A 24,729-nucleotide genomic window follows, 5' to 3' on the forward strand; every position below is an offset into this window, starting at 1 on the left:
AACACCGTATGCAAACCTAGCTGCTGACAAACAGCATCTGTCCAATATAAACTGCCAATACTCTGTAAAAAATATATAGATCTTTAAATATGTTACGCACTTAAAGCAGACATCAAATATAGCCACTCGTTTTTGTCCTGAGCACAGACTATAGACCATTTTTCTATGTGGACAAAATTACACACATGAAATATGATGCAAAAAAACCAAAACAAAAAAAAAAACATTTATTCAGTATTTATCTTCGCTCATTTCCTCAGTGAATACCGGCCCTGGGATGCTGGTGGATTCTGGAAACAAACCGGGGGTGGTCCACCAACAGGACATGTGGACATCCCACACCTTGGAAAGATAGTATGTTTACAAGGCCACAGAGCAGACAAACAGAACGCCTAAGAACTTCACCAAACCAAAGCATCTTTAGCTTTGCCCAGGCCCAAATGAAAATAACTCAAACTAAAATGAGGATGGCAATAACATGCTTGGTAACGAGTGTATGGTGTTACGGAGGGAAATAAAAACAAATGTGAAAATAAAGTAGGTGCGCCGTTAGAATATTAACATCATGAAAAAAATGCAGAAAAATAGCAGTAATCCAACTTTAATAGGATTTGATCCAACCACAAAGAAGTTTGACGTTAAATTAAAGATTTCAATTGATACAACTTTCAAACATTTAGATTATTTCAACTTAAAATAATGAGAAGGTTAGGAGAAATTATGTCATTTTAAGTATCCCTCCTTGCAACAGGACTGAATAAATTAAAGTTACACACAACCCCCCCCCCCCACATATACAGAATTGGAATTACTGAAGATATGTTTGATACAATGGATACGTAATCCATAAAATAGATATTCATATAGACCTGAGCCCTTTTGCATCTCGAGCATTAAGCACATGCACACAGCCAACCTGATACTGAGACTGATACTGTCTCCACATAATATAATAATGCAAATTAACCTATTTGCAACCATTTAGATTTTTGGCTAAGAATGGTAAATGTGTCTATCAAACAATGAAACAATGAATTTAAATACATTCTTCAGTGGTGGAAGAGAGAGATAAAATCCTATAAAATTTTCACAAAGCTGCTGTACGGAGATGAAGAGAAGATTCTTCAACTCAACTCTGCTTGCCTGACACAAAATAAAAATAAAATAAACTGAAAGCATGAGGTGAAAGCCTAGCTGGAGAGCAAAGTCAGAGAGCTTCCTGTTTGTGAGGTCTGACACTGAAGGTGTGGTTAAGGTGCCACGCGGAGATTTGCTCTGTATACCTTTTTTAAACATCCTACAATGTTTCGTTTTTATTTCTGCACCATTTGCTTGTAAACGATCAAACAAATACATTAATCCAAATATATCCTCAATGTCAACGCTATCCGTTCAATATAAACCTTCCAAGTTAATGATTATTTGGATGTAAAATTCAAATTAAAAAAATAAAACCAAATTCAACAAAACATTACATGCATGGAATTCATCAACAGCAACAACAACAACAAAAAAGTTCAAAACCCCTCTTTTTCATGACGTGTATGAAACTCAACTGTGTGGGCCACAGAAATGTGCCTTAAAATAACAGCATGTTTGGCAAAGGAACAAAATTACACTTGGAAACTAACGGCCAAACAAATAAACAAAAAAAATCCAACGGTCTACTGGTGCAAGGCTTTCAGTAGCCATCGGCATTCCAGCAAAATGTTCCTCAACTGTAACCGGTGCCCATAATAAGCCTGAGGATTCAAAACGGTGTGTTAACTCAAAGTCAAAGTTAGCAACGGTGCTCTCTGCAGTTTCAGTAGGGGTGGCTATGGGTGGGAGAAGGATGTGGTTAAAACATAACCCCACTCTTGAAGTCAAGGACAGGTAACAGAGTGTTGCCTTTTCCAGGTCCTTCCGACTGCTTTACTTTCACCCTTGACTGTTAGGAGTCATTCTTTGGAAAGGAGGTCACTTGGCAGGATGATGCAGGTGTATACAACATTATCACACCATAGGCAACACCACAACTAGCAGGATTCCTGCCCTGAAAGACTCATTACAGCCTGCCCCCTGGTTGCTGTTGGCCGCTTGGTTGTACAGAATTTCCCCTCTTGCACGCGCCCGCAACACATGATGTCATTCTCAAATCCAAGTTCACATTCCCCCTCATTCACCAAGATTTCACGAGGAGCACGGGGTGCATTCAGTCAAACACAGCTCGACCAACTAGACCCAGCTGAAGACTTAACAAAATCAAAACGGTTACAATGGCCAGAAATGACGGAAGGATATTAGCATGCCGAGATTTCGTTTTCACGTTGCGCGAGTATTTCTCCGAAAGAGCGGAAATCTTGGTGAATGGAGTTTCCGTTCCACGAACATTTCCAATCCGAAAAACAGGAACGCGGGACGTGGCAACAGGACTACCGCAGCTTGACGCCCTTGGTGCCCCCACTCATTTAAAAGGTTAGATTAATGAGGGGGGCACACAGCAGGGGAAGCTCGGCTCATGTACTGCGGTAGCGCTTTCCCCGAGATGAGCCGTGGGTTTTGCGGGACTGGTCACGCGACAGTCAGATTGTGGTCCATTTCCCCCAGCAGAGAACCTCCCGGAGGAGGCCGTCGGGCCGCTCGGAGATGCCACCAGGCCGTCGCCCAGACCGCAGGGCCGCCCCGGCCACGTCCCGGTCCGATTGGAGCAGACGGCAGAGCCCGCCCCCGTCGGGTCCGGAGCCACGGAGGACCGCCCCCCTTCTTAAAACATCCCAGATTCCAACTGGGAGGAGACAGAGAATTCACAAAACCAGGTCAGTCAACCGACCGATCAAATAAAGAGCCGGGCAATCGTAGCTCAGTACTTTTTAATTACGAGGCAGGCTGCAAGGGCTTGACATTCATTTTAGAGTTCCAAAGGAGTGACAGTTAAAAAAAAAAAGGCAGTGCGCTTTGGATTTCTGCTTCGTCAGAATCTTTAGGGCAGTAAATCTGACGAAGCAAACAAAGTGCTTAACGCAGCAGAAATGTTTTAATGCGGTAACGGACAGCTTAACTCCAACCGTGCTGTAGCATCCATTTGAAAAAGGTCTTTTCGCACAGGGCGGACATTTTTAAAGAATAACGCATTCTCAACACCTCACCGTCTGTGACAGTCACACTTCGCCTACAGAGACCACAGAGACCACAGTAAGTGCAGCCAGGACGCTCACTCACTCACCTGGTTCCCTTGGTCAGTAGCGGTATCCCATGCAACCCTTCTTCCCTCCTGGTGTGACGGACCACATGCTTTTCCGGTCCTGTATCTTCTGGAAAACGTTAAAACTCCTCCTCCTCTCCTTCTTGTACTTTTTCACCTTCTTTACCTGCTCGGCCACACAGACGGATACACGAACAGACGCATACCGACACACAGACGGATACACGGACAGACACACAGACGGATACACGGACAGACACACAGACGGATACACGGACAGACACACAGACGGATACACGGACAGACACAGACGGATACAAAAGACAGTTAAAAACGTGTGTAATAGTAAAAACAATTGTGTGTAATTCCAGTTCATTCGTTCACAGAGCAGTTCTGTGAACAGCACTTGTTACGCATAGATTATGTACATGGTGATTTTGAGTTTGACTGCAACGTTATTTTAACTTTCGGTATACCTCCAGGGGTAACATGGGGGCGGGACAGGCTCCTCAGTGTTGGCGTGCGGTTGGCTTCAGTCACCCTTACCTTGCCACTGTCAAAGTCCTCGTCCCATTCGTCGATCACGGTGTCAAATTTTGTGTGCCGTGTATCCTCTACCGCATCCCTGCTGATGGCAGAGGCCTCTCCATCCCAGCCGAGAACTACACAGACGCACAGACACACAGAGGCACAGACGCACACGGGGGATAGGGCATCCTGTCATAATCCACGCCACACTGTCCACAGAATAAAGTGAAGCTGGCCGTTTAAACTGGTGACATTGTACCACACTACCTACAAGACACTTCTAACTAATGGCCAAGAGGAAATGAAAGGCATAGGTTTGAGCCTATTTTTGCAAAAATTACAAAAATTATCTGACAAAAGTCTCGTAAATTTACTTGGAGGCACAAGTCAAAATAAGTCAAAATCAGCTCTCCATCTAAAACAGAAAACTTTTTATATGCATTGAAAAAACTGAGTTAACAGCGGAGGCATAGCCGGTTTCCACCCTCTTCCTGCACTGTGCCCGAGCATGTGCACCGATGTTCCAGAAGCTTCCGCGGCCCTCACCTGCCGTTCCGTACGCTTTGTCCGCAGAGTTCCTGAGGAGCTCCTCCACCACGCTGCAGGTGCGTTTGCCGTCCCAGGCCATGGGAGCGGGCCCTTCCTCTGCGGCAGGGGCTTCCTGCGGACGCTTGTACCCGTCCCTCACCTGGCGGTCCCACACGAACACTGCGGCTACGGGGCAGGGCACACAATTACCAGCCCGTTTCTGCAGGCCTGCCCCATGCCAGAGACATGGCCTGTTAACACCGCCTCGTTTTTAAGCGAGGTTTACTATAAAAGTGACATTGAACACAACATTAAACGCGACAACCCTACTCGGCACCCTCACTTGAAATAATTAAACAGCTGCAGTTTGTACTACAAAGCACTGTTACATTTCAGCTGGCAGCAGCGGCAGGTGAAGAGGCTGTGGCATTGTGGGTGTCCATACCGGAGCTGGAGACGGGGGCCTTCCCTGCCTCGACGGCGCCGCTCTGTGGTGGGAGGACTGAGCTTGCGTCTGCGTGCTCCTGATCGCTCGCTCCCTGGCTCTTCTCTCCACATCTCTCCACGTCTTCCTTCAGCTTCCTCTTCTTCTTCTTCTTTTTAAGCTCTGTCCCAGTGTCTCCTCCCTCCATCGCCGAGCTGAGGAAAAGAAATGAATTACGTGAAACCATCCATTCTGTACACAAACTGATTTTCATTTCACTTAATACTAATGAGGTTCTATAAAACCACCACTTTGGCTCCCAGGAGAGTTTCTTGGTCAGTATAGTTTACTTCAGCAGACATTTGGTGGTGTTCTGGCACAAAATGGCTGCCGTGCCTCACCCAGGTGGGTGCTACACATTGGCGGTGGTTAAGGCGAGCAACAATCTCTCTACTTGCTCTATAAAAATCTCATCTTTGGCCTTAATTTTGTGTGCATAATCTGCTTCTGGGGACGTGGGTGGCTAGCGCACTTCATTAAAATGGCGTTCTCTACCAGCAAGTTTTTTTTCAGGATAATAAAGTGAAACTAATTGCTAAAGCTGAGCTAAGAGCTTGGAGCAAGATCAATACAATCAGAACGCGAAACCTTCCTGTATTATTGCACGGAAGAGAGCCTGCATATCCACGACCGTCGCAGGGGTGGAGGCAGACAACAGAATCAATCCCGTTTGGCCTCAAGGCTCCTCACACGGCCCAACGCGCACAGAACCATTACAATCCCTTTACTCTCAGCTCGACTGTGCCTTTATTCATTTTAAGATTCGAGCCGTTTAGCAAGACGCTCTGACCAGGAGGGACCAGCACTTTTACATAAAATAATGTACTGATAATTACTGAAGTCATTCAGGTTAAGTACTTTGCTCAAGGGTACGATGGCAGAGCCCCAACTTAATGTACCTATTCACTTAGTTATAAGCCCGCTTCCCAAACCTTTGTATGGGAACCTCGATTCAAAAACGCGCTGGCATTTGCGACTGTAGACTTGGGAGACCCCTTGCTGTGCGGGTGACTCTGGTGAAAGCCGTACCGTTCAAGGACAGGGCGAGAGGCGGTCTCTTCTTCCCGTCGCTCCTTTCGTTTCCTCCTCTTCTTCCTGACTGCGTCTGCGGCCGGCCGTTCCGTGCGGGGGGTCTCCGGCCGCGCCCCTGCAGGTGAGGGGGAGATGGTCCAGGGCTCCCCCAGACACCAGTCCTCCTCCTGAGGGGGCTGGGGCAGGCTGGGGGCCTCCCTGTGGCTCTGGGGACGCTCCTCCTCCTCTCTCTTCCGCTTCTTTTTCTTCTTCTTTTTGCGGACGGCCTCCGTCTTTCCCGCTGGGGGCAGCGGCTCCGCCTCCATCTCCGAGTGACAGCGCTTGCGCCTCTTCTTCTTCCTCTGCGGGGCGGGACCGACGGGCTCGGGGGCGGAGCCCGGGGGGACGGAGGTGGGGCGGGCCGGACTGGGGGTCTTCAGAGGGCGGGGAAGAAAGCCATTGGTCTGAGCAGAGAAGGTGGGCGGTGGCCTGGGCAGAGCGGAGGACGGGGGAGTGTGGCGGGGGTCTGCGCTGGGCTGGGGTAGGGGTGGAGTCTGGGGTTTGGGCGAATGGAATGGCTCAGCCCTGAATCAAACAGAGGGGGGGGGAAAAGATGAAAGTCAGCAATGGCACAAGACCCACACAGACAGACGGGAACAGACAGCAGACAGCAGCAAATCTGCGAAGAAATGTGAAATGTGGTAATAAGTAGTAATGCATTTTCTGCGGAGGGAGGAGTGGCCTCCGCTCAATGGGGCGAGGTGCGAGGCAGCGATTGGCCGTACCTGTGTGCGCGCGCGGGAAGAGCGGAGATGAGGGGGTGGAGTTGAGCGGGATGCGTGGGGTCTCTGGACGAATGGCGTGCTGGGGGGAGCGGAGCCTCACTGCTGTTCAGACTCCTGCTGGGACTGGCCTGCAGTTATTGACATAAATAAAAACTTGGTGGTCTAAAGAAAAAAAATAAAACGCAGCCATGATCGTGAGAAAAAAATGAGGGGGTAAAAAATAAATAAAGGAAGGGTGGGGCAAGGAGGGGGCGGGGGTAAAACAAGAAACGGACAAGAAAAGGAACAGGGGAGGAGGGGAAAAACAGAAGAGGGTATGGCAGAGAAGAATTAGAAATGGTTAGAAGAAAAGGATAGAAAAATCGAAGAACAAAAGGAAAAAGGACTAAAAAACAAGCCAAGAAATACAACACACAGCACAGACGTGTAGCTCCCCATTGAGTATCGTTTAGACTGGACTCCAAAAACAGCTGAGCAGACGCCCCAGGAGGACCGCAGGAAATGCTCATTAACCGGGAGACAGAACGAGAACATTCCAGAAAACTAAGTGTAAAATGTATGGTCATTAATATTAATCTTAATTGTAAATTCAGCAACAAATCTGGCATTTCAATACCGACATTTTGAATATGTTATCGACACGTGTTCTACATCTTTTAAAATGAGACTAATTCCCGGACGTTACCAGTAGGTAACACACTGAGAACATTCAGGTTGCTCTGACAGAACTTGTAAATATGTTTGAACGCTGTCTGAAGAACATTCTTGTTGTAACAATCTCAAGCAAATACGGATCAAACAACCTTCTATGTTAACGGTGTACACACTCATTCAGGGGTAAATAGTCTTATGTTTGTAATCTACTGTGAGCTCCAGTAGCAGCCTTTGTGAGAATCAATCAATAAAATCTATGTCAGCAAGTGAGAGGTTATGGGACTTTCTAAATGAATCGATCAGTGATCAAAATTACAGTGACCTTTGCTACACAAGTTAGTGATGAACATGCTAGCGTAGGCCATGTCATTGTTTACATTTATGAAGGGCCTTGTGACACTCAAATCAAGCACAGAAACGCATTTCAATCCAAATGATTTGACCCAGGTCTGATCTCACCTTCTTGGCGGACAGGGCCAGTTTCTTAGCGGGCGGGGGCGACATGGTGCTGGCGGGCTCGGAGGCGACGTTGGTGAGGGCCTGGGGTTTTAATTTCACCGTCTTCTGGTCCTCTCCGGCCCGGTGCTCCGCGCTCTTGGAAGCCGGGGCCGAGCGGCTGGGGGAGGCCGTCCCGTTCACGCCGTTCCTCTGGGGGGCCGGGTCTCCGGCCGGGGCGCTCCGGGGCCCCCCGCAGTCCTGGAGGGCACAGCGCAGCCGCGACCTGAGACACGGCCACCACCCTCGCCCCCCCCGCTACACCAGGGCTGTCCAATCGCACCCGGTGTAGGCTTTTGCTCTAGCCCACCTGATCAACTCAAGGTCTTGACTGAACAGGTAATTATCTGATTCTGGTGGGCTAAAACGAGAGCCTGCCCCCAGACCGGCCCCTTCCAGATAAGTTCTACACATACATGCTTTTCAGCAAATGAAACCAATTTCATTTTTTAAAACAATCTATCTATACAGCTGGGGATTTTACCAAAGCAATGGCTCAAGGGTACGATGGCAGCACCCCAGCTTGAGTTACAAGCCCAGTTCCCCAAACTTCATACTAAACTGCCGCCCCAGCGGGTTCTGTTCTGGGGTTAGGGTTATCGACTCCCCGAGTCAGGCACACTGAGGACAGCACAGTCTATGCCCTGCTAATCCAGACACGTGACTGCAGCAGCAAAGCGGTGAAGACCACTCAAGTTCCATCACCGGGTGGAGAACGATAGAGCAGTTAAAACGGAACATAACAAATGACGGCCCATGAAGTTACCGCATACGCTCATGCCTCTCCTGCTCCTGACCAGTAGGTGGCAGTGTTTCCCAATAGGACAGGGCAAGGTTGACAGGAGGGAAAAGATTCTAAGGTGGAGGGAAGGCAGTGCTTGCTGGGGTTAGGGTGGGGCAGGGTTGGGTAAGTCTGGTCCCACACGGCGGTAAGCGAGGGGAGTGGTGCAGAAGCTCTACCTTGGAATCGGAGGTGTCGGCGGAGGACGAGTCGGAGAGGGACTTCATTGAGGTAGATGCAGGCAGGCCCCTGACCTCCGACCCCGGCCGCCGCTCGCCGTCCGCCCTGCCCAGGCCGTTGGAGGGGGCGGGGGTGGCGCTGCGGCCCTGGGTCTGCAGCGACGGCTTCTTCAGCTTCTTGAAGGGCTCCTCGATCAGGGTGGGGCCCGGAGGCTTGGAGGGGCCGTGCCCCGAGGGCATGCCGTTGGCCAGCTTGGGCGTGGGCCCGCCCCCCCGGGCCACGGGGACCCCGACCCCCCCGTCCATGGACTGTATCTTCCTCAGCTGAGAGGGGTCCAGCTTCTGCAGGGGAAACCAGGGAACAAGCTCAGCCTCCTACTCAACTCCTGTGAGGTTCTCGTGCATTTAGAATATTCCAGAAAGATCAATCTCAATGATGTAAACTTATATTTGTACGCTCGATTCGTAATCAGTTTTGCTCTTATTTTATGACCCAAAACCAAAGAATGCATACACGTCATCACAATTCATTTAACCCTGGCCATTTTTCCTTTATACATCATAAAAGGGCTTTATGTCTCGTGGTTTTAAGAGAGGGTTCTGACATCTGTGTCAACTGCCACTGCCAAGGATAAAAGCTTTACTTTTGTACTCGGGAGATTCTTTTTTTTTTTGATGTCATAAAGCGAAAAAAGAAAATCAAACCTGTGCAGGCGGTGGGTGAAAAGGAGAAAAAAAAAAAAAAGACCAATCCCACGGGAGGAATGTAGTCACATGGTGTCCTTTCCCATCATCCCCCATACCTTGGTGACCTGCGGAGACGACAGCGGCCCGTTGAGGGTGGCCTTCTTCAGCTGTTCGGGGGTCATGGCGTTCCTCCCAGCATGCATTGCCCCCTGCTTTATCATCGGCCCGTCCGTGTTCTTCTTTGTCTCGGGGATTCTACGGCACCCAACAGAACAGTGTTGACCATCACCGTGCCGTTGTGTGGCATCACCACCCCCACAGACCAGGAGTTCACCTTCTGATTACCTCAGATAGAACAGGACGTAGGCCTGCTGATTGAGGACCACCTTGATGTTACTGGAATGGACCATCGAGTCGTTCATCTGGTACCACTGCCCGTTGCTGGCCTGCAGAAGATCGAGAGAGCCAATGAGCTCCTGGCCTGACTTCTGTCAAGCTTGCAATTTCCCCCCCCCCTTTCATTTTCACTGGATTCAGAATTTTAGGATTGAAGGATTATCTTGTATTGCTGAAACAGTCAAGGTCTCATGGACTTTGAAGATGGAAAATGCTGACTTATCAAGCAGCTTATTCTCAGACTGGACACACACCCGCAGCTGCTCTCAGCAGTAAATATGAGTCACCACTGTCCTTCAGCAGTGGATTCAAGGTACAAGCCAGCAAGCTAGCAAATTTGTTAGCAGGAGCAGCATTCTGACATTTCTGGACTTGACAAACGACATCAGTATGAAGCGAGCAACAAAAGACGCAGTTAGGCTGCTGCATATGAAATGTTAAACAATGCAAATTGTTCAAAAGCATCAAAAAGAATATTCCCAGGTGACTACAGTACATTTCCACAACAGTGGGAATATTCCACTTCCCATGACCACCCAGGCTGGACAGATTTGATGAAATGCATTTTTCACTTTCATATGCATCGCATTTCTCTCACTGTGGAAGAAGCAGGTATTAACCCCCTGTCTCTCAGCAACAACATCCTGGGCCTCTCACCTTGACATAGCAGTAGTAGTGCCCGGCATGACAGCTGTAGCCAGAATGCACCAGGACAGCATACAGGCCGTACATAACTGGGTCCCCTGAGCTCTGTGACATGTAGGGCCGTATGTTCAGGAATTCTGGGTAACCCACGTCCTGGAGGGAGGACACGGAAAGAAATTCAGATAGAGGAAAATTAAATCAAAAGTTTTTACGTTATGTTCACCCCAAAATTTAACACCAACAAAGAACATGCAACTTGCAATGAAGGATAAAAAATTAAGCACATAAAAATAACTGCAATGTAATGTAATGGATGAGTATTTTGTTACATTAGGGAGATACCATAATTATAGCATTATCCATTGATAATAAGCCACATTGTTCATTCTACCCTTTTCTTAATTACAGAATATGCTGTTCTTGCCAAATAAGGGAAGTTTGTGAAGAAATGTAAAAACTGAGAGGCACATGAAGAGGCAGGCATTCTCCCCTGCAGGAAGGCGCTCTCCAGGGAGGCCGCTCACCTTGGTGATCTTCCCACCGCTGAAGTTAGCGAACCTCTTCAGCGACAGCGTCAGCACATTGGAGGTCCGGTGGACAGTGAACCGCTTGGTCGCCGGTACTTTCTTCTTGCACCTGAAGACGAAGGGCATAAAACAAATGAGAAAACGTTTAAAGTGGGCACGCTGGCACAGGAGGGAGGGTCAAACAAAACAGACGGCTGTGAACGAGCTCGTTTGCAGCCGGGGGGGGTATAGCCACATCTGGTAACCATGGGCTGCCATCCGCGGATTAGCGTATCTGTAATATCCTGCATGGGTCATTCCCCACCCATTTCACACCAGCAATTTAGACAAACTTCCTGAAAACACTGTGGTGAATTAGCGGATTAGTCACATTCGTGTTTAGCAGTCCCTAAGGAAACCTCAAAATCAGACTAGTATATCAGAATGTGCACTGATGCCGACTAGCCTAGCTGACTCAATGCTTCCAGGTTTCCTCAAGGTTGTCATAAGGAGCCTGGAGCCATCCTGACGGTGTTTACGGTCGAAGTGACGGAAAACTCTGGAGTACAGAACAGCACTCACTTTGCACACATGTAAGCGTTCTCTCCGCTCAGAACGTCTGGTTTGACGAACAGCTCCAACGCCCGGACGATGTTTGCCGCTTGCTGAACGAGACGGACAGACGGACAGACAGACAGGCGGACAGACAGACAAGTCAGCTCCACGGCTAACAGGAGCTCCTCAAACAGCAAAGACCACAGACAGCAACAAAATCTATAAAATCGCAACTTTACTCGAGTTTTAACCTCAAGGAATGAGGGATTCATCTAAACAACAACCACGGAATTCCACAAATCCTGTTCCAACAATTTTGTGCAAACCCAAGCAAAAAAGCATTAACTTAGCCCATAGGTGATAATGAGCGTTATAACAGAGAAGCAAGCCATGGCTCACCCTGATCTCCACAGCAATGTCCAGGTAAGGATCGTAGGTGTCCGATACACTCTTACAAATGGAGCACTTAACTGCAGAAGAAAATACATTCACAAATTCTCAGACAATTATTCATACAGAAAACAGCGGCAAGAAGCAATCCCAGGGGCCAGGAAAATGACAACATGACCCATATGTGATAAAGAGAAGCACACCATAAAAAGGCCACTGCATGTCCACGCAATACAATTTGCATAATTATTCACAATGAAAATGGGTCAGTTTCCTACTTTGGCCGTGTTTTCTTAACCTAGAATAGAAACGCCTTGCGACCCATCAACATGAAACCAGCTCAGCAGTTTCCTGACCTGCGAGGCTGAAACCGTGCCAAGTTTGATCCAAACTGACAGAACGGCTATGTGTTATTTGTTTAGCTGAATGGGGTGTCTATAAAAGCTGCAAAAAGACGCATGACAAGGCAACTTTCTCTGAGCAAATTTAATAGGGTCGTCACTTATGAGAACAACCTTTTTTATGTTATTTGAGAAGTTGTGAACCGTTTCGGTAAATATTTTGACTTGTTGCGACAAGTTCCGTTTCACGGAACATTTCGCGGAACATTTGCAAATCTGGCGACTAATTGACTGTCGTGTAGTCATCTATGAAGCGGTAAACGGCCATCTACTGCCATCAACGAACAGAAGCATTTTACCGTACCTCGTGACCTGAGGTAACCCCCAAAGATCTGATGGACCAACGTGGTGGCCTGTGTCTGCCTGTCCAACCTGCAGGGGTAATGGAGAGACAATCAAGTAATTACATTTCACGGATTACAAAGTGCTCATTACGAGTATCTGTATTTACGATATGCAATTAAACTACGTGCAAAAGAGCAGTTTCCCAGTCCCGTAGCAGCACGGGACTGCCTGTACGCGAGCTGGAGAAGGGCTCGTGTAGCTGCTGCCCTGGTCTTACTTGGGGTAGCCGTTCAGGCAGGCTTTCTGCATGGCGTCCACCGTGTAGCGCAGGAACTCGTGGGCGTCCTCCTGGCTGCCAAACCGGAAGTGACGGGCGATTTCTGCGAAAGAGGGGACAGGTTACGCCGCGCAACACCATTTTGAGTGCTTCATCAAATCCTGCGGTCAGGCGACATGACCGGGACGTGTCGCCATCCACACCAGCTCCGTCAACCAATCACTGACCCAGCACAATCACTGAGTCGCTTCGGGGAACCAGGACAGCGACCTGATCATGACCCAAGCACATCCACAGAGAAACATTCATGACCAACCACGTACATCCACTCAAAACCACATACATTTTGCATATACACTCAAAACTGCCCATAACCTGCTCCGACTTAAGTCTGTAGGGGCTTAGGACCTCTTCAACCTCACAAGCACATTCAGGACCAAGACCTGTACTGAACCAGTCATGATCCACACACAGCCTGTGGCAGTACAGAATGGGCCATGAGCAATGTGAATCAAATTCCTTCTGAAAAATACAAATATGTAGCTAAAGATATTACGAAAATACTATCATTTAGTCATTTAGAAGGTTTGTGAGCAGAAAAGAGATAATAAAAATGAAAAAAAGTGTGCGAGGGTGGCCTTTGAGTCTCGGTGACATTGTTGCCGTTGCTGGGGATTTGTGCCAGACATTCCCAGTCCGCAGTCTCAAGGAGAGAGGGGTCACTGCAGCAGGAGGAGGAGAGAGGGAGCAAGAGAGAGGGGGAGAGGGAGAGAGGGAGAGAGGGGAGAGCGAGAATGTGAGGGAGGGAAGGAGAGGGAAGCAGAGGGAGAGCGAGGGAGAGGGGGAGGGAGATGGAGAGCAAGGGAGAGGGAGATTAGGGGGAGAGAGGGGGAGAGAATAAGGAAGAGAGGGAGAGAGGAAGAGAGAAGGAGAGTGGGCCAGGGCAGAGGATGGAGGAGGGGCCCTCCCTTGGGCAGCACCACATGCGCAGCCAGTCAGAATCATCTCCTCTGTGCTCCGCCGTCGTCATGGATTCGCTCCGTGACGCACCCTGCGAGGGGAGGGGGTGACGTCACCTCCCCCGCAGCACCGCCAGCGGAGAACAGCGGGGAATCAGCGCGCTACAGCCGGGACTGTACTAGAGCCAGGACCTCCACCACTGTACACAAGGTCAATTTTTGGCCACACAGACACAGACACAGACACAGACACAGACACACACACACACACACACACACACACACACACACACACACACACACACACACACACACACAGACACAGACACAGACACAGACACAGACACAGACACAGACACAGACACACACACACACACACACACACGATGAGTGTCCTTACTCTTCAGATCTCTGATGAAGGACACAGGCTTAATGGCGTTCCCTGTGTTGGCGAAGGCCTGGACGATGTGGTTCTGCATCACACAGATCATGCAGAACCCCGACTGGTGACCTGGAGAAAAGACCGAGGCGTGAGACCCAGCCACAAACCACCAACCTTCACCCACAAATGCCGGCTTCACAAACTGCTTTTACTGCCTCGTCCAAACAGAGCTGAACTAGCCTGAGACTGCGGGCCAATGGCATGTGCTATTGCTACAAGGTGAAGTCTCGCCAGTCAGAGAAAAAGCAGAAGAAAACTGGAAATGGAAAACTTGGGTTTAGAAAGTCCTCTACAGTATCAGCTAGATCTGCTTAGTGCCATAATTCCTCAGCCAGGAGAATCATTACATTACATTATTGGCATTTGGCAGACGCTCTTATCCAGAGCGACGTACAGTTGAATAGACTAAGCAGGAGACAATCTTCCCCTGGAGCAATGCAGGGTTAAGGGCCTTGCTCAAGGGCCCAACGGCTGTGGCTACACCGGGATTAGAACCACCGACCTTGCGTGTCCCAGTCATTTACCTTAACCGCTACGCTACAGGCCACCCTATCAGAATCAGCTATGAAGTTCACAGGTGGACTTTTACTTCCTAAGCCCTGGGCTTTACGCCTCTCAGAAAAAGGCAGGGGCGACGGGGCGGGCCGGACTCACAGGTGCGGCTGTGCTCCTTGGACAGCAGGTAGTTGGCAAGGGGCGGGGTGTAGGTGAGACACTGCACGGTGGAGTTGAGGAAGCAGGTGTTTCCCAGGTTGTGGAGGCCGGCCCCCACCCTGTAGACACGCTCCCACCTCATGGAGAGGCGGTTACCGGGAAACAGCATCTTCTGGGGGGCGGGGATGCCATCGCTCTGCCCACCGCCCGCGCTCTCCGAGACTGGGGAGAACAGAGCCGCGTTAGCTAAGGCCAGTCGCCACGTGGAGCATCGAGACATTCGCAAACATGCACGCTGCCTTCAAATAATATTTCATTATTTACCCTCTTCGATCATATCTTCAGACATTCAACATACTGTCCCTTCAGTTCAGGAATAACCCCTAATAATTTCCAGTATTAACCATACTAAGGGTTAAAAATACAATTAAATGTAAAGTGCCCCAGCCCTACACCTACCCTGCCGCTTGATGTGGACGGGGTCAGAGGGCCTCTGGACCACGGTGCTCTCGCTCTTGGGGTTGAGGATGACGTACTTGGTCTTCAGGCTCTCCAGCTGGTAAGAGAAGCCCTTGGTGGCCGGCTCAAACTCGATCTTCTGCAGCAGCACCTTCTTGGCGGACGAGGCCAGCAGCTTGTTGAGGTCTCCCTCGTCGGGAGAGTCCTTGCGGCCGGGCTTCAGGGCCTCTTTCAGCTTGTCCACTATGGGCATCGTGCATCACTGTGGAGTCGGGAGCAGAACACAGTGGGCTATGGGCATCACTGTGGAGTCGGGAGCAGAACACAGTGGGCTATGGGCATGGTGTATTACTGTGGAGCAGGGCACAGAACACAGAGGGCTATGGGCATCACTGTGGAGCAGAGAGCAGAACACAGTGGGCTATGGGCATCACTGTGGAGCAGGACACAGAACACAGAGGGCTATGGGCATCACTGTGGAGCAGAGAGCAGAACACAGAGGGCTATGGGCATCACTGTGGAGCAGGGCACAGAACACAGTGTGCTATGGGCATCACTGTGGAGCAGGGCACAGAACAGAGTGGGCTATGGGCATCACTGTGGAGCAGGGCGCAGAACACAGTGGGCTTTAGGCATCACTGTGGAGCAGGGCACAGAACAGAGTGGGCTATGGGCATCACTGTGGAGCAGGGCACAGAACACAGTGGGCTTTGGGCATCACTGTGGAGCAGGGCACAGAACACACTGGGCTATGGGCATCACTGTGGAGCACAGGAGCTGCACAGGAGCTGCTCAACAAAGGGTGAGCTCATCCCAACCTCTTCACTGTAGCGCATAACCAGTGTGGTTTACTCAGCGCTCGACCTGTTCGCATGAATATCCACATGAGGAGCAATGGCTTTTTCATCCGTAGATAGCCTTCAAATAAGAGCTAAGCTATATAGCCTATAGCCTATGCTGCCCCCTACTGCCAGAAGCTTGCATGCATTTTACTATGTGTGGCAGCAAAACGTCAAAAGAAGTAAACAGGCGGCTGATGAAAGTTATGGTAAAGCTATACTGGCGTTTATCTGTCAATAAGGAAATAACACCTTTTTGAGAGAAGGCAAGAACGTGACAAAGCAGCAGCTGGAGCTGGGAGCAGACCAGGTCATCGCCAGGGTAACGAAGGTCACCGGCTGTGGCCGAGTGGCCGTACACACACAGCCTACCGCTCTTCATCATCAACAGACCATCATCATAATGGCCTTCAGTGTGTCTGTGCCCGCGCACACACACAACCGCATGCGTTCGTGTCCATACGTACACGTACGCTACATGACATTTCATTACATTCAGCAGATGCTTTTATCCAAAGCGACATACAAAAAAAGTGCATATAAAGGTCATTAGAACAAACTACAGAACAGGTTTGATGGATCAGTTTTACATGTATATGTACACATGTGTTAATGCCAAAGGCAGTCTTTAATGTTGAAGGCGGCCTTTAATACTGAAGGTAGTCTGTATGCCCCTGTGTGTGTACCTCTTCAATGTTTAGTGTTCTGACAGGAGGCATCACACAGAGGGTCCATTATGCTGAGTGCCTCTTAAAGAGGAACAAATTGCATCAGTCTCTGCCATTAAATTAGCTCAGACTAGAAAAGGCCTTTACACAGTTCAGAGCCCAAACCCATCAGGAGCATTGGTGAACTTCCGCCCGCCCTCCCGCACACACTCCCGCACACTCGCCCGCACGCACACCTCATCATCATGACCTGACAAGAGCCCAAGCCCATTAAAGTAAATGAGCTCCTCGTCTCTGCTGATAAGAGGAACATTAGGCAGGGCTTTACCATGGGCCAGAAGAGACCGCCATCGCTGTTCCTCCAGCCAACACCAGACCCCCCCCCCCCCCCCCCCCCCCGCAACCACTGGATGGAAAAACAACAATTCATGGAGCGCCTGAGAGTCCTTTTCCTCGACCTCCCTCGCCACGCGTCAGCCAGTGGAGGAGATGCAGCCGAGCGAGCATGGTTCTGGGACTGACGCGGTAACGGTCTCCTGGGCTGTGCGCGGTGACAACGGGGCTTTCCACATTCCATCTGCTGCCCCTACGCTTCTGTTCCGGCGTCTTCCGGGAAACACAAAGACCCGCCGCACCGCCACCCACCCCCACCGCCCCCCCCCCCCACACCACACACGCCCGCAAGGAGAACCCCCACCCCCACCTCCGACCTTGAAATGTCTCACAGACGCAAGCGTGGCCCAATAACACCATCTGTTTTTGTGTGAACCTGCAGAGGGGAAAGTGGTGGGGAGCCAATAGGGCGTGAGCATGGCTGCAGGGCTGTAAAAAGGGGCCGGTTTTACGGGACTGGCTGAGGACTCTCCGGTAAGAACGATTATGTCATCCCCACACAGCCACGCGAGCAGCACGCATGAGCTGCAGTCATGGCCAGCGCTGATGGAGGGGGGGGGGGGGGCAGAGTGACGTGGAGCTGGCTTTAGTCCCAACCAACCACCGCTCCCCTTCAGCAGTCAATGAATGAGCAAGGCTCACACACTCTCTCACACGCACACACACACACACACACACACACACACACACACACACACACACACACACACACACACACACACACACACACACGCACACACAGAGACACGCACACACAGAGACACGCACGCACACAAAAGCGCACACACGCACACACAGAGGCAGACGCACACATACATGCACAGGCACGCACAAGCACACGCACACACAGGCGCGCACACACGCACACGCACGCACGCGCACACGCAGGCACGCGCACACACAGGCACGCGCACACACAGGCACGCGCACACACAGGCACGCGCACACACAGGCACGCGCACACACAGGCACACACACACACACACACACGCACACACAGAGACACGCACGCACAGAGGCAGACGCACACATACATGCACAGGCACGCACAAGCACACGCACACACAGGCGCGCACACACGCACACGCACGCGCACACGCAGGCACGCGCACACACAGGCACACACACACACACACACACACACACACACACACACACACAAGGGGCGGATCACAGCGTGCATGCTCAGAGCCGGGGCTGGTATTAAGAGGTGGAGGGGCACATGCATCTCACACACAAGGGCAAGCTAACCTTCATGAGGAAAAGCGCATATGATTTATACTGACAACGGCTGAGTGTGCACAGAAGACCACCATGACGTAACAAGACAAATTATTTCATCCTCAAATCTCTTTCCGCACAGGAACAATGGCAACCTTTGCTTCACGAAGGAAACGTGACTCACAGTTCGACAACAACCTCCTTCACCCACCGCTGCCCACAGACAAATCAAGATGAACTCTGGACTTGCGTGCTGCTACAGGGAGACGGAATAACAGACTTCATTTTGTTCCATCCCTTTACGCAGCAAAATATTTCCTGAGAAAAATGTATACATAAATTTCAAATTGATTTTTAGTCTGCACTGGCCCACTTGTATGACAGTGTGGTTCAAAAACAGTGATAAATGAAGAGTTACTCAGTTCCAGCTCTAAGATGGCTGCACTTTTCCTTTTTATAATCAGGGAAGTGATCTACTGGTTGTCATTTCACTCACTTTAATGGCCTTTGTACACACCAATCACTCAGATAAATGACCATGCCTTCATATCACATTATAGCACAAATGCTGTAACCCTGTCTCCACGTTCACAGGAAAAAAATAAATAAATAAATAGATAAAATGTTACATACATCCATACTTAAAATATTTCAGCTTGCTGATTATTATTGAGTCTAGGCAACTGAATCTCTGTAAATGTCTATTTATTATTCATCTTTAACAAGCAATCATATTATGATGAGGCTACTTGCAAAGCCCAACATTTTCACTTAATATACAGCAACAGCAGAGCATCAAATGCATTGTTTCTCTGGCACATGCATTTTGTGTCATCAGAACAGGTGAAAACCAACCATGGAACGGGGATCATCAAATCTCGCCATCAAATCCATATCCGGCCCTGGTTTTCTTTTCTTTACTGACTGAACAATTTCACAATGTCTGCCAGGCAGTATTATCAACCTGCGAATTGGCATGAGTGGGGAGACTGATTTGGAAACTAATAAAGCCAATTTATTTTCCTGTCAATAGAGAAAAGACATATTAAATTACCCAATCGGTGCCTGTTGCAGCAGTGTCATCTGATGATTTTTTTCGTTTTTTATTGACTGACCAATAAAGGGACTGTTAGCATGCAAATCCGGCCAAACAGTTATGCAAGTTGGCCGGCTTGAAGCCCGCGGTCGGTAGCCAATTTCTGAAAGAGGCAGACGCACTCGGTCTCTTCACCCAAGGCTGACGACTTCAAGGCGTGTGTGTTTGTGCATGGCCCTAGAGCGTGACCCTGGTGATGTCACTGCAGTGACTCATGCGTGGGAGTGGGTCTTCGAGTGAACGGTGAGCCGGTTGGTACAGAGATATTTCCGCCAGGAAAAGCACCGTTAATGTACTGTCCCATGCCAGGGCCAGGGCCATGTGGGGACGCTGAAAGGGCACTACGTTCTCCCACGCCCCAGACCGAGGAGACCGACACGGGGGGACCGTCGCGGCAGTGGCCACGGCTCACGGAGAGGATGGCGGCGCGGCAAAGCTGATTTTCAGGGATTATTCTCTCCGCTGCTTTTCCCCCCTGCTGAGATAAGCTTATTACATCAGACTTAAAAAACACGCACTCCGGAACGAATATTAGGCGAGGAGCCTACCCCGTAAACAACTGTGTTCGAGCGCCTGTGCCTGTGTGTGTGTGTGCTTGTGCAACCCAGGGAGGGACGAGGCCCAAAAGCCCAGCTGTACGATCCCTCAGTGACTCCCAGGGCCATACGGCCCCTGCACGTTTCCCTTCCTTCAGAGGACAGACTATTACTTCACACAAAAATAATATGGGAAGGAGGGATTGCTTAATCTGCTTGTGTAAAGGCACAATGACAGCTCAGCAAAACTACAGCAGCTGCATCTGCAACATCAATCCATGTTTTTGAGAGCAACTAGGCAATACATTATTAAATGCATTTGACAGATTATGCTTACTCGTTAGCAGACACGCATCTACAGATCTTACGAATCCATTTAATGCAGTACAGAATAAACATGCAAATAAACCGGCCAACAACTGCAGGGCAGCACTTCTGCTTACGAGAAGAATACCTGAACTGGCATTCAGGACAGTTTCACGAATTTTATTTTGCATACATTTTCTGCACTATGAATTTTACAGCCAGAAGGAATGGCAGGATTCATGGGTACAAAAGGAGGTGGATGACAACACTGAAATGAACAGCAGGCGAAACCGGAATCCAAATCAGGGGACATGTTGAGCAATCTACCTATCCTTAAAGAGCAAGAAAAACAATAATTGGCTGACAGCTGGCAGCAAAGAACCAACAGCTGACCCTGCTTTTAAGTGGTGTTGGATTCATGGTGTGTACGAGTTTCCCACCGGAAAGGCACTCATGAACACCTTATGTTGGATGATCAAGTCAGGGAAATCAGGATTTTAGATGCAGCGCGAATTGGCCGGAATTACTCGGTTCAACAGTCGAAGAAAACACAGTCCACAGTGAACTGTAAAAACTGTGATACACTACATTACAGGCATTTGTCAGATGCTCTTATCTAGAGCGACGTACAGTTGATTAGACTAAGCAAGAGACAACCATCCCCTGGAGCAATGCAGGGTTAAGGGCCTTGCTCAAGGGCCCCACGGCTGTGCGGATCTTATTGTGGCTTCACCGGGGATTAGAACCACCGACCTTGCAGGTCCCAGTCATGCACCTTAACCACTACACTACAGGCCGCCCTCTACATTAAAGCCAAGTGAACCACACATAGACATTCTTTGATAACTAGAGTTGGAGGCTCAGAGCATTCAATTTCCTGTGTTATTTGCATTTTTCAACCCCAGACATTTCTTGCTATAACTAGCTTGTCGGTTGCTAGACTAGAATGTAAACAATCCCGACAGGAACCAACACGCAGCCACACGATCTTTCTTCTAATTGTCCGACTATAAAGCATGAGAACGTGAACGAGTCCCATGGCCAAGTTGGGATGTATTCCGGACTCTGGGAAAACAAACGACCCAACATCACTTGAAAGCAGGGTGAGCGCACCTCAGACCAGAACATTAGAGAAAATTCTAAATTCATGAAATCACAATGTCATCAAACGGCTTAAAATCCAGGAGCAGCAGCATTCTGTAGTGTGAACTGACCTGGGATATTGGCCTGGCCCTGCAATATTCTCTGCCACTTCAACACTAGCACGTCTTTCAAACACATGGCCAAGCCGGGGTGCAGTTTAATCTCTTGGTTTCGTTTCAGAGCTTTGGGCTAAACCACGCTGCCGCGTGTGATTAATCACAGCGGAGCAACGCTAACCCATCTACTAAAATGACCTGTGGGGACGCAACTGGTCACGCGTGAAAACCATGTTCCAGCGAGCACGCTCAGTGCAGCTTCAGCGTTTTCACACGTCACCGACCAATCTCTCCATCCATTCACTGCCCCATTTCGCACTCCTTTACATACCAGCAGTGCTCACCACTGATTTAAGCCCGAATGAGCTGTTGAATGAACACAGAGACATGTTGCATCGATGGCAGGCCTGGTTTCACACACTGAAGAAGGTGGTTTGACCCAAACGTTTGCGCACTGAAAAACGATGATCTACCTGAATCTTTTTGATGCTCCATTTTGTGGTCGGCCCAGCACGGCGTCTGAAGCTCATACAGAAACTTCCATCAGCTTTCACTCATGCACCAACAATGGCTCATTTTCAAAATGGAGTATCTTATTCTTACTAAACAGAAAATTGTACGTTCATCACTGTGTCTACTGACGGAAACATAAAAAAAACATTTTGTCATAAATTACCATTAGATGTGCCTTTTAACACCTATAGAAATAGTTATAGTTATATTTAAACTAGCATTTAAACACTGCGCATTTAACTTTATTTGAGAAGAAATCAACAGATGCCAAACACAGATAATGATGCAATTAATATCTATGCTACAGCACATCAACCTAATAAACCAAAAACTCAGTTGGAAACAGCGTAGGATGCACCAGCCCACTACAATGGCTCCCTGAACCATGGTTAATTACAGTAAGGAACTTAAGTCATATGGACAATCTGAAAACGGTAGGGCACCAAAATAAATCGCTTGGAGACAATCCCTTATTTTTTTATGGGGGGTGGCGATTGTCACTTTATATGTATTGTCCTACATTATACATAATTATAAAGCAAATATTAGGCCGGCAATCTTTACATTACATGTATGGGACAGCCGCACACGTTAGAGTATATTGACAGACTGTATGGCATCCAACTTTAACCTCCCATAAGATGATCACAGATAACATATTACGCTCTTCCCAAATATCAACAGCTTCTCTATTGTCACTTCATTAAGCAAGTGTTAAAACTGGCATTTATTCAACCAATTCCGTTATCTAATATAACTGATGTCAAAACAAAGAAAACTTCAGGACAAGGCATTTGATGTGGGTACTGGCTTGTAGACTTCAATTGTAATGATACAGGCAAAGCTTTAAGTCCTTTAAAATGTACAAAGGAAAACCTTTACGCTATAATCATACTGTAGCTAACGTTACGCAGTCTGGCGTCAGATATACCCCAGCTACACCTCAAAGCGAAAAAACAGCAAGCCAGCTAACGAGATTCTTCAGCGAGTGCAACGTTATGTTCACATGTGGTAGCTGGCTGGTAAAATTAGCTAAAAGCCGACTTAGTCTAGCTGCTTTTTTGTCAAATTAGAACTCTCAAAACGACACATTTTACCAACCACACAAGGTGATCAGCCAAGATGCCGTGAACAGTACAGTGCTATCGTAGCTAGACAGACCTGTAGTTTGACGCCAGTTGGCTAGGTAGTTAATAACGGTTATGAAAGTTATAAAAATGATAAAATTGTAGATTTTCAGGAGAATTCGACTGCATTCTAACGACGGTGACCATGACTTAGTCTAGCCTTAACCGGTTCGGCTAGCCAGCACATAGCTATACACTCCTACTGACCTCCGCTAGCTTGTAGAAATCTCCTGACGATAACCTGAAATATTTATTTCTCACTAGCCGAGATAGCAAGAGATATTCCACTAGCCATCATGGCAACGGAGTGGAAGGAAATTACATGAAATTAATGTCCGTGCCTACAGCACCAGGCATACGTATTCTGGTCGATTTGCGAAGTGTCCTCAACAGCGAAAAGAACCACCATGTCACCAGGCTAGCTACAGAACCACAATGTGGCCAGACGGCTAGCCAGCTAGCTTGCAAACCACGATGCAAACGAGTGGTTTTAAAAGAGAAACGTAGCGAGATCACAAATGTTTTAATAAAACGATACCTTTAGCATCCGTCATAATTTTAAATGAATGTACGCAGCTATAGAAACCGAATGGTCAGTACTGCTGAACAGTTAACGTTAGCTAGCTACGACAGAGGGAACAGCTAGCTCCTCATGCAGCAATGTGTATTCCCCCACCCTATCCGCCCGAAGAATATAGAGAAACGTTGTAGCATAGCATCACTTCTTGGCAGTTCTTAAAATGTAGGTAACTGTAGCCGGAATTTTTTTTTTTTTTTTTACCTTTCTTATCTTCCAAGCACGATGTCCTTTTAAAATGAAGAACACCTCTTGCCTTGCCACAGTTGCTACCTGGATTTTGTTACATTCTATCCTCCATGCTGCAATGTGAGAGGGCGGAGCAAAGATGACTGGCAATGCTGTAGGCCTATAATATGGACTCCTTTAAGTCGTGGCATTTCCATCCAGTCCGAAGGGACAGGAGGCGGGTAAACTGGCAACTTTCATAAGGAATCCATTTTAAACTAGATTGTTTACGACTCTTGAAGTGATTCTACCCTGTCAATCTCGTCCGGGCTATAATGGGGTTACGGCCAGGACAACTTTTTCAAAGAACTTCAATATTAGCTGTATGCAAGGCTATTTTATAGAAAATTAGGCCGTTGTGTAAACCAGTTAACACATTAGCAGGCCTCTATCCCTTCTTGTGTAATGAGCTTGACAGGGAGATAAGCAAGACACTGTACTAATGAATGATACATTCTTTGTCATGGTTTCAAAAATAGTTACTCTTCAGAATTGTTTATATCATTTTACATTATTTATTTCATTTGGACACATGCTTATCCAGAATGACTTGCACAATATACATTTTGTTTTCATTATTCATTTAAATGCAGCTGGCCACAGAGCTGATCACAGTGCCAATTTTGCCCTCTATGGAAAAACGGCAACATTTTTTGGAACTGTCAAGAAACTGCTCAAAAATCTTAAAGCACAAAGCTTGTCTGGTCAGAATGACAGGCACAGTATGTCCTCATGGAAGAC

General features: G+C 48.4%; 1 protein-coding gene across 1 annotated transcript; it reads right to left on the bottom strand.

Moving 5' to 3' along the window:
* Positions 1-787: 787 nt before the first annotated feature.
* usp36 (ubiquitin specific peptidase 36) lies at positions 788-24,093 on the bottom strand. Its single transcript, XM_061224335.1, has 21 exons — positions 23,965-24,093; positions 15,286-15,547; positions 14,827-15,048; positions 14,131-14,241; positions 12,772-12,874; positions 12,514-12,581; positions 11,818-11,888; positions 11,446-11,528; positions 10,882-10,993; positions 10,370-10,510; positions 9,662-9,762; positions 9,433-9,571; positions 8,630-8,971; positions 7,634-7,870; positions 6,521-6,648; positions 5,754-6,320; positions 4,686-4,879; positions 4,259-4,426; positions 3,731-3,846; positions 3,206-3,350; positions 788-2,767 (listed from the first exon to the last, which is right to left on the bottom strand). The coding sequence occupies exons 2-20, from the start codon at positions 15,536-15,538 to the stop codon at positions 3,219-3,221; spliced, it is 3,288 nt and encodes a 1,095-aa protein (XP_061080319.1). The 5' UTR covers positions 15,539-15,547; positions 23,965-24,093; the 3' UTR covers positions 788-2,767; positions 3,206-3,218.
* Between the last annotated feature and the right edge of the window lie 636 nt (positions 24,094-24,729).

This window comes from Conger conger, chromosome 16 (assembly GCF_963514075.1).
Source record: "Conger conger chromosome 16, fConCon1.1, whole genome shotgun sequence".
Classification (NCBI taxonomy): domain Eukaryota; kingdom Metazoa; phylum Chordata; class Actinopteri; order Anguilliformes; family Congridae; genus Conger; species Conger conger.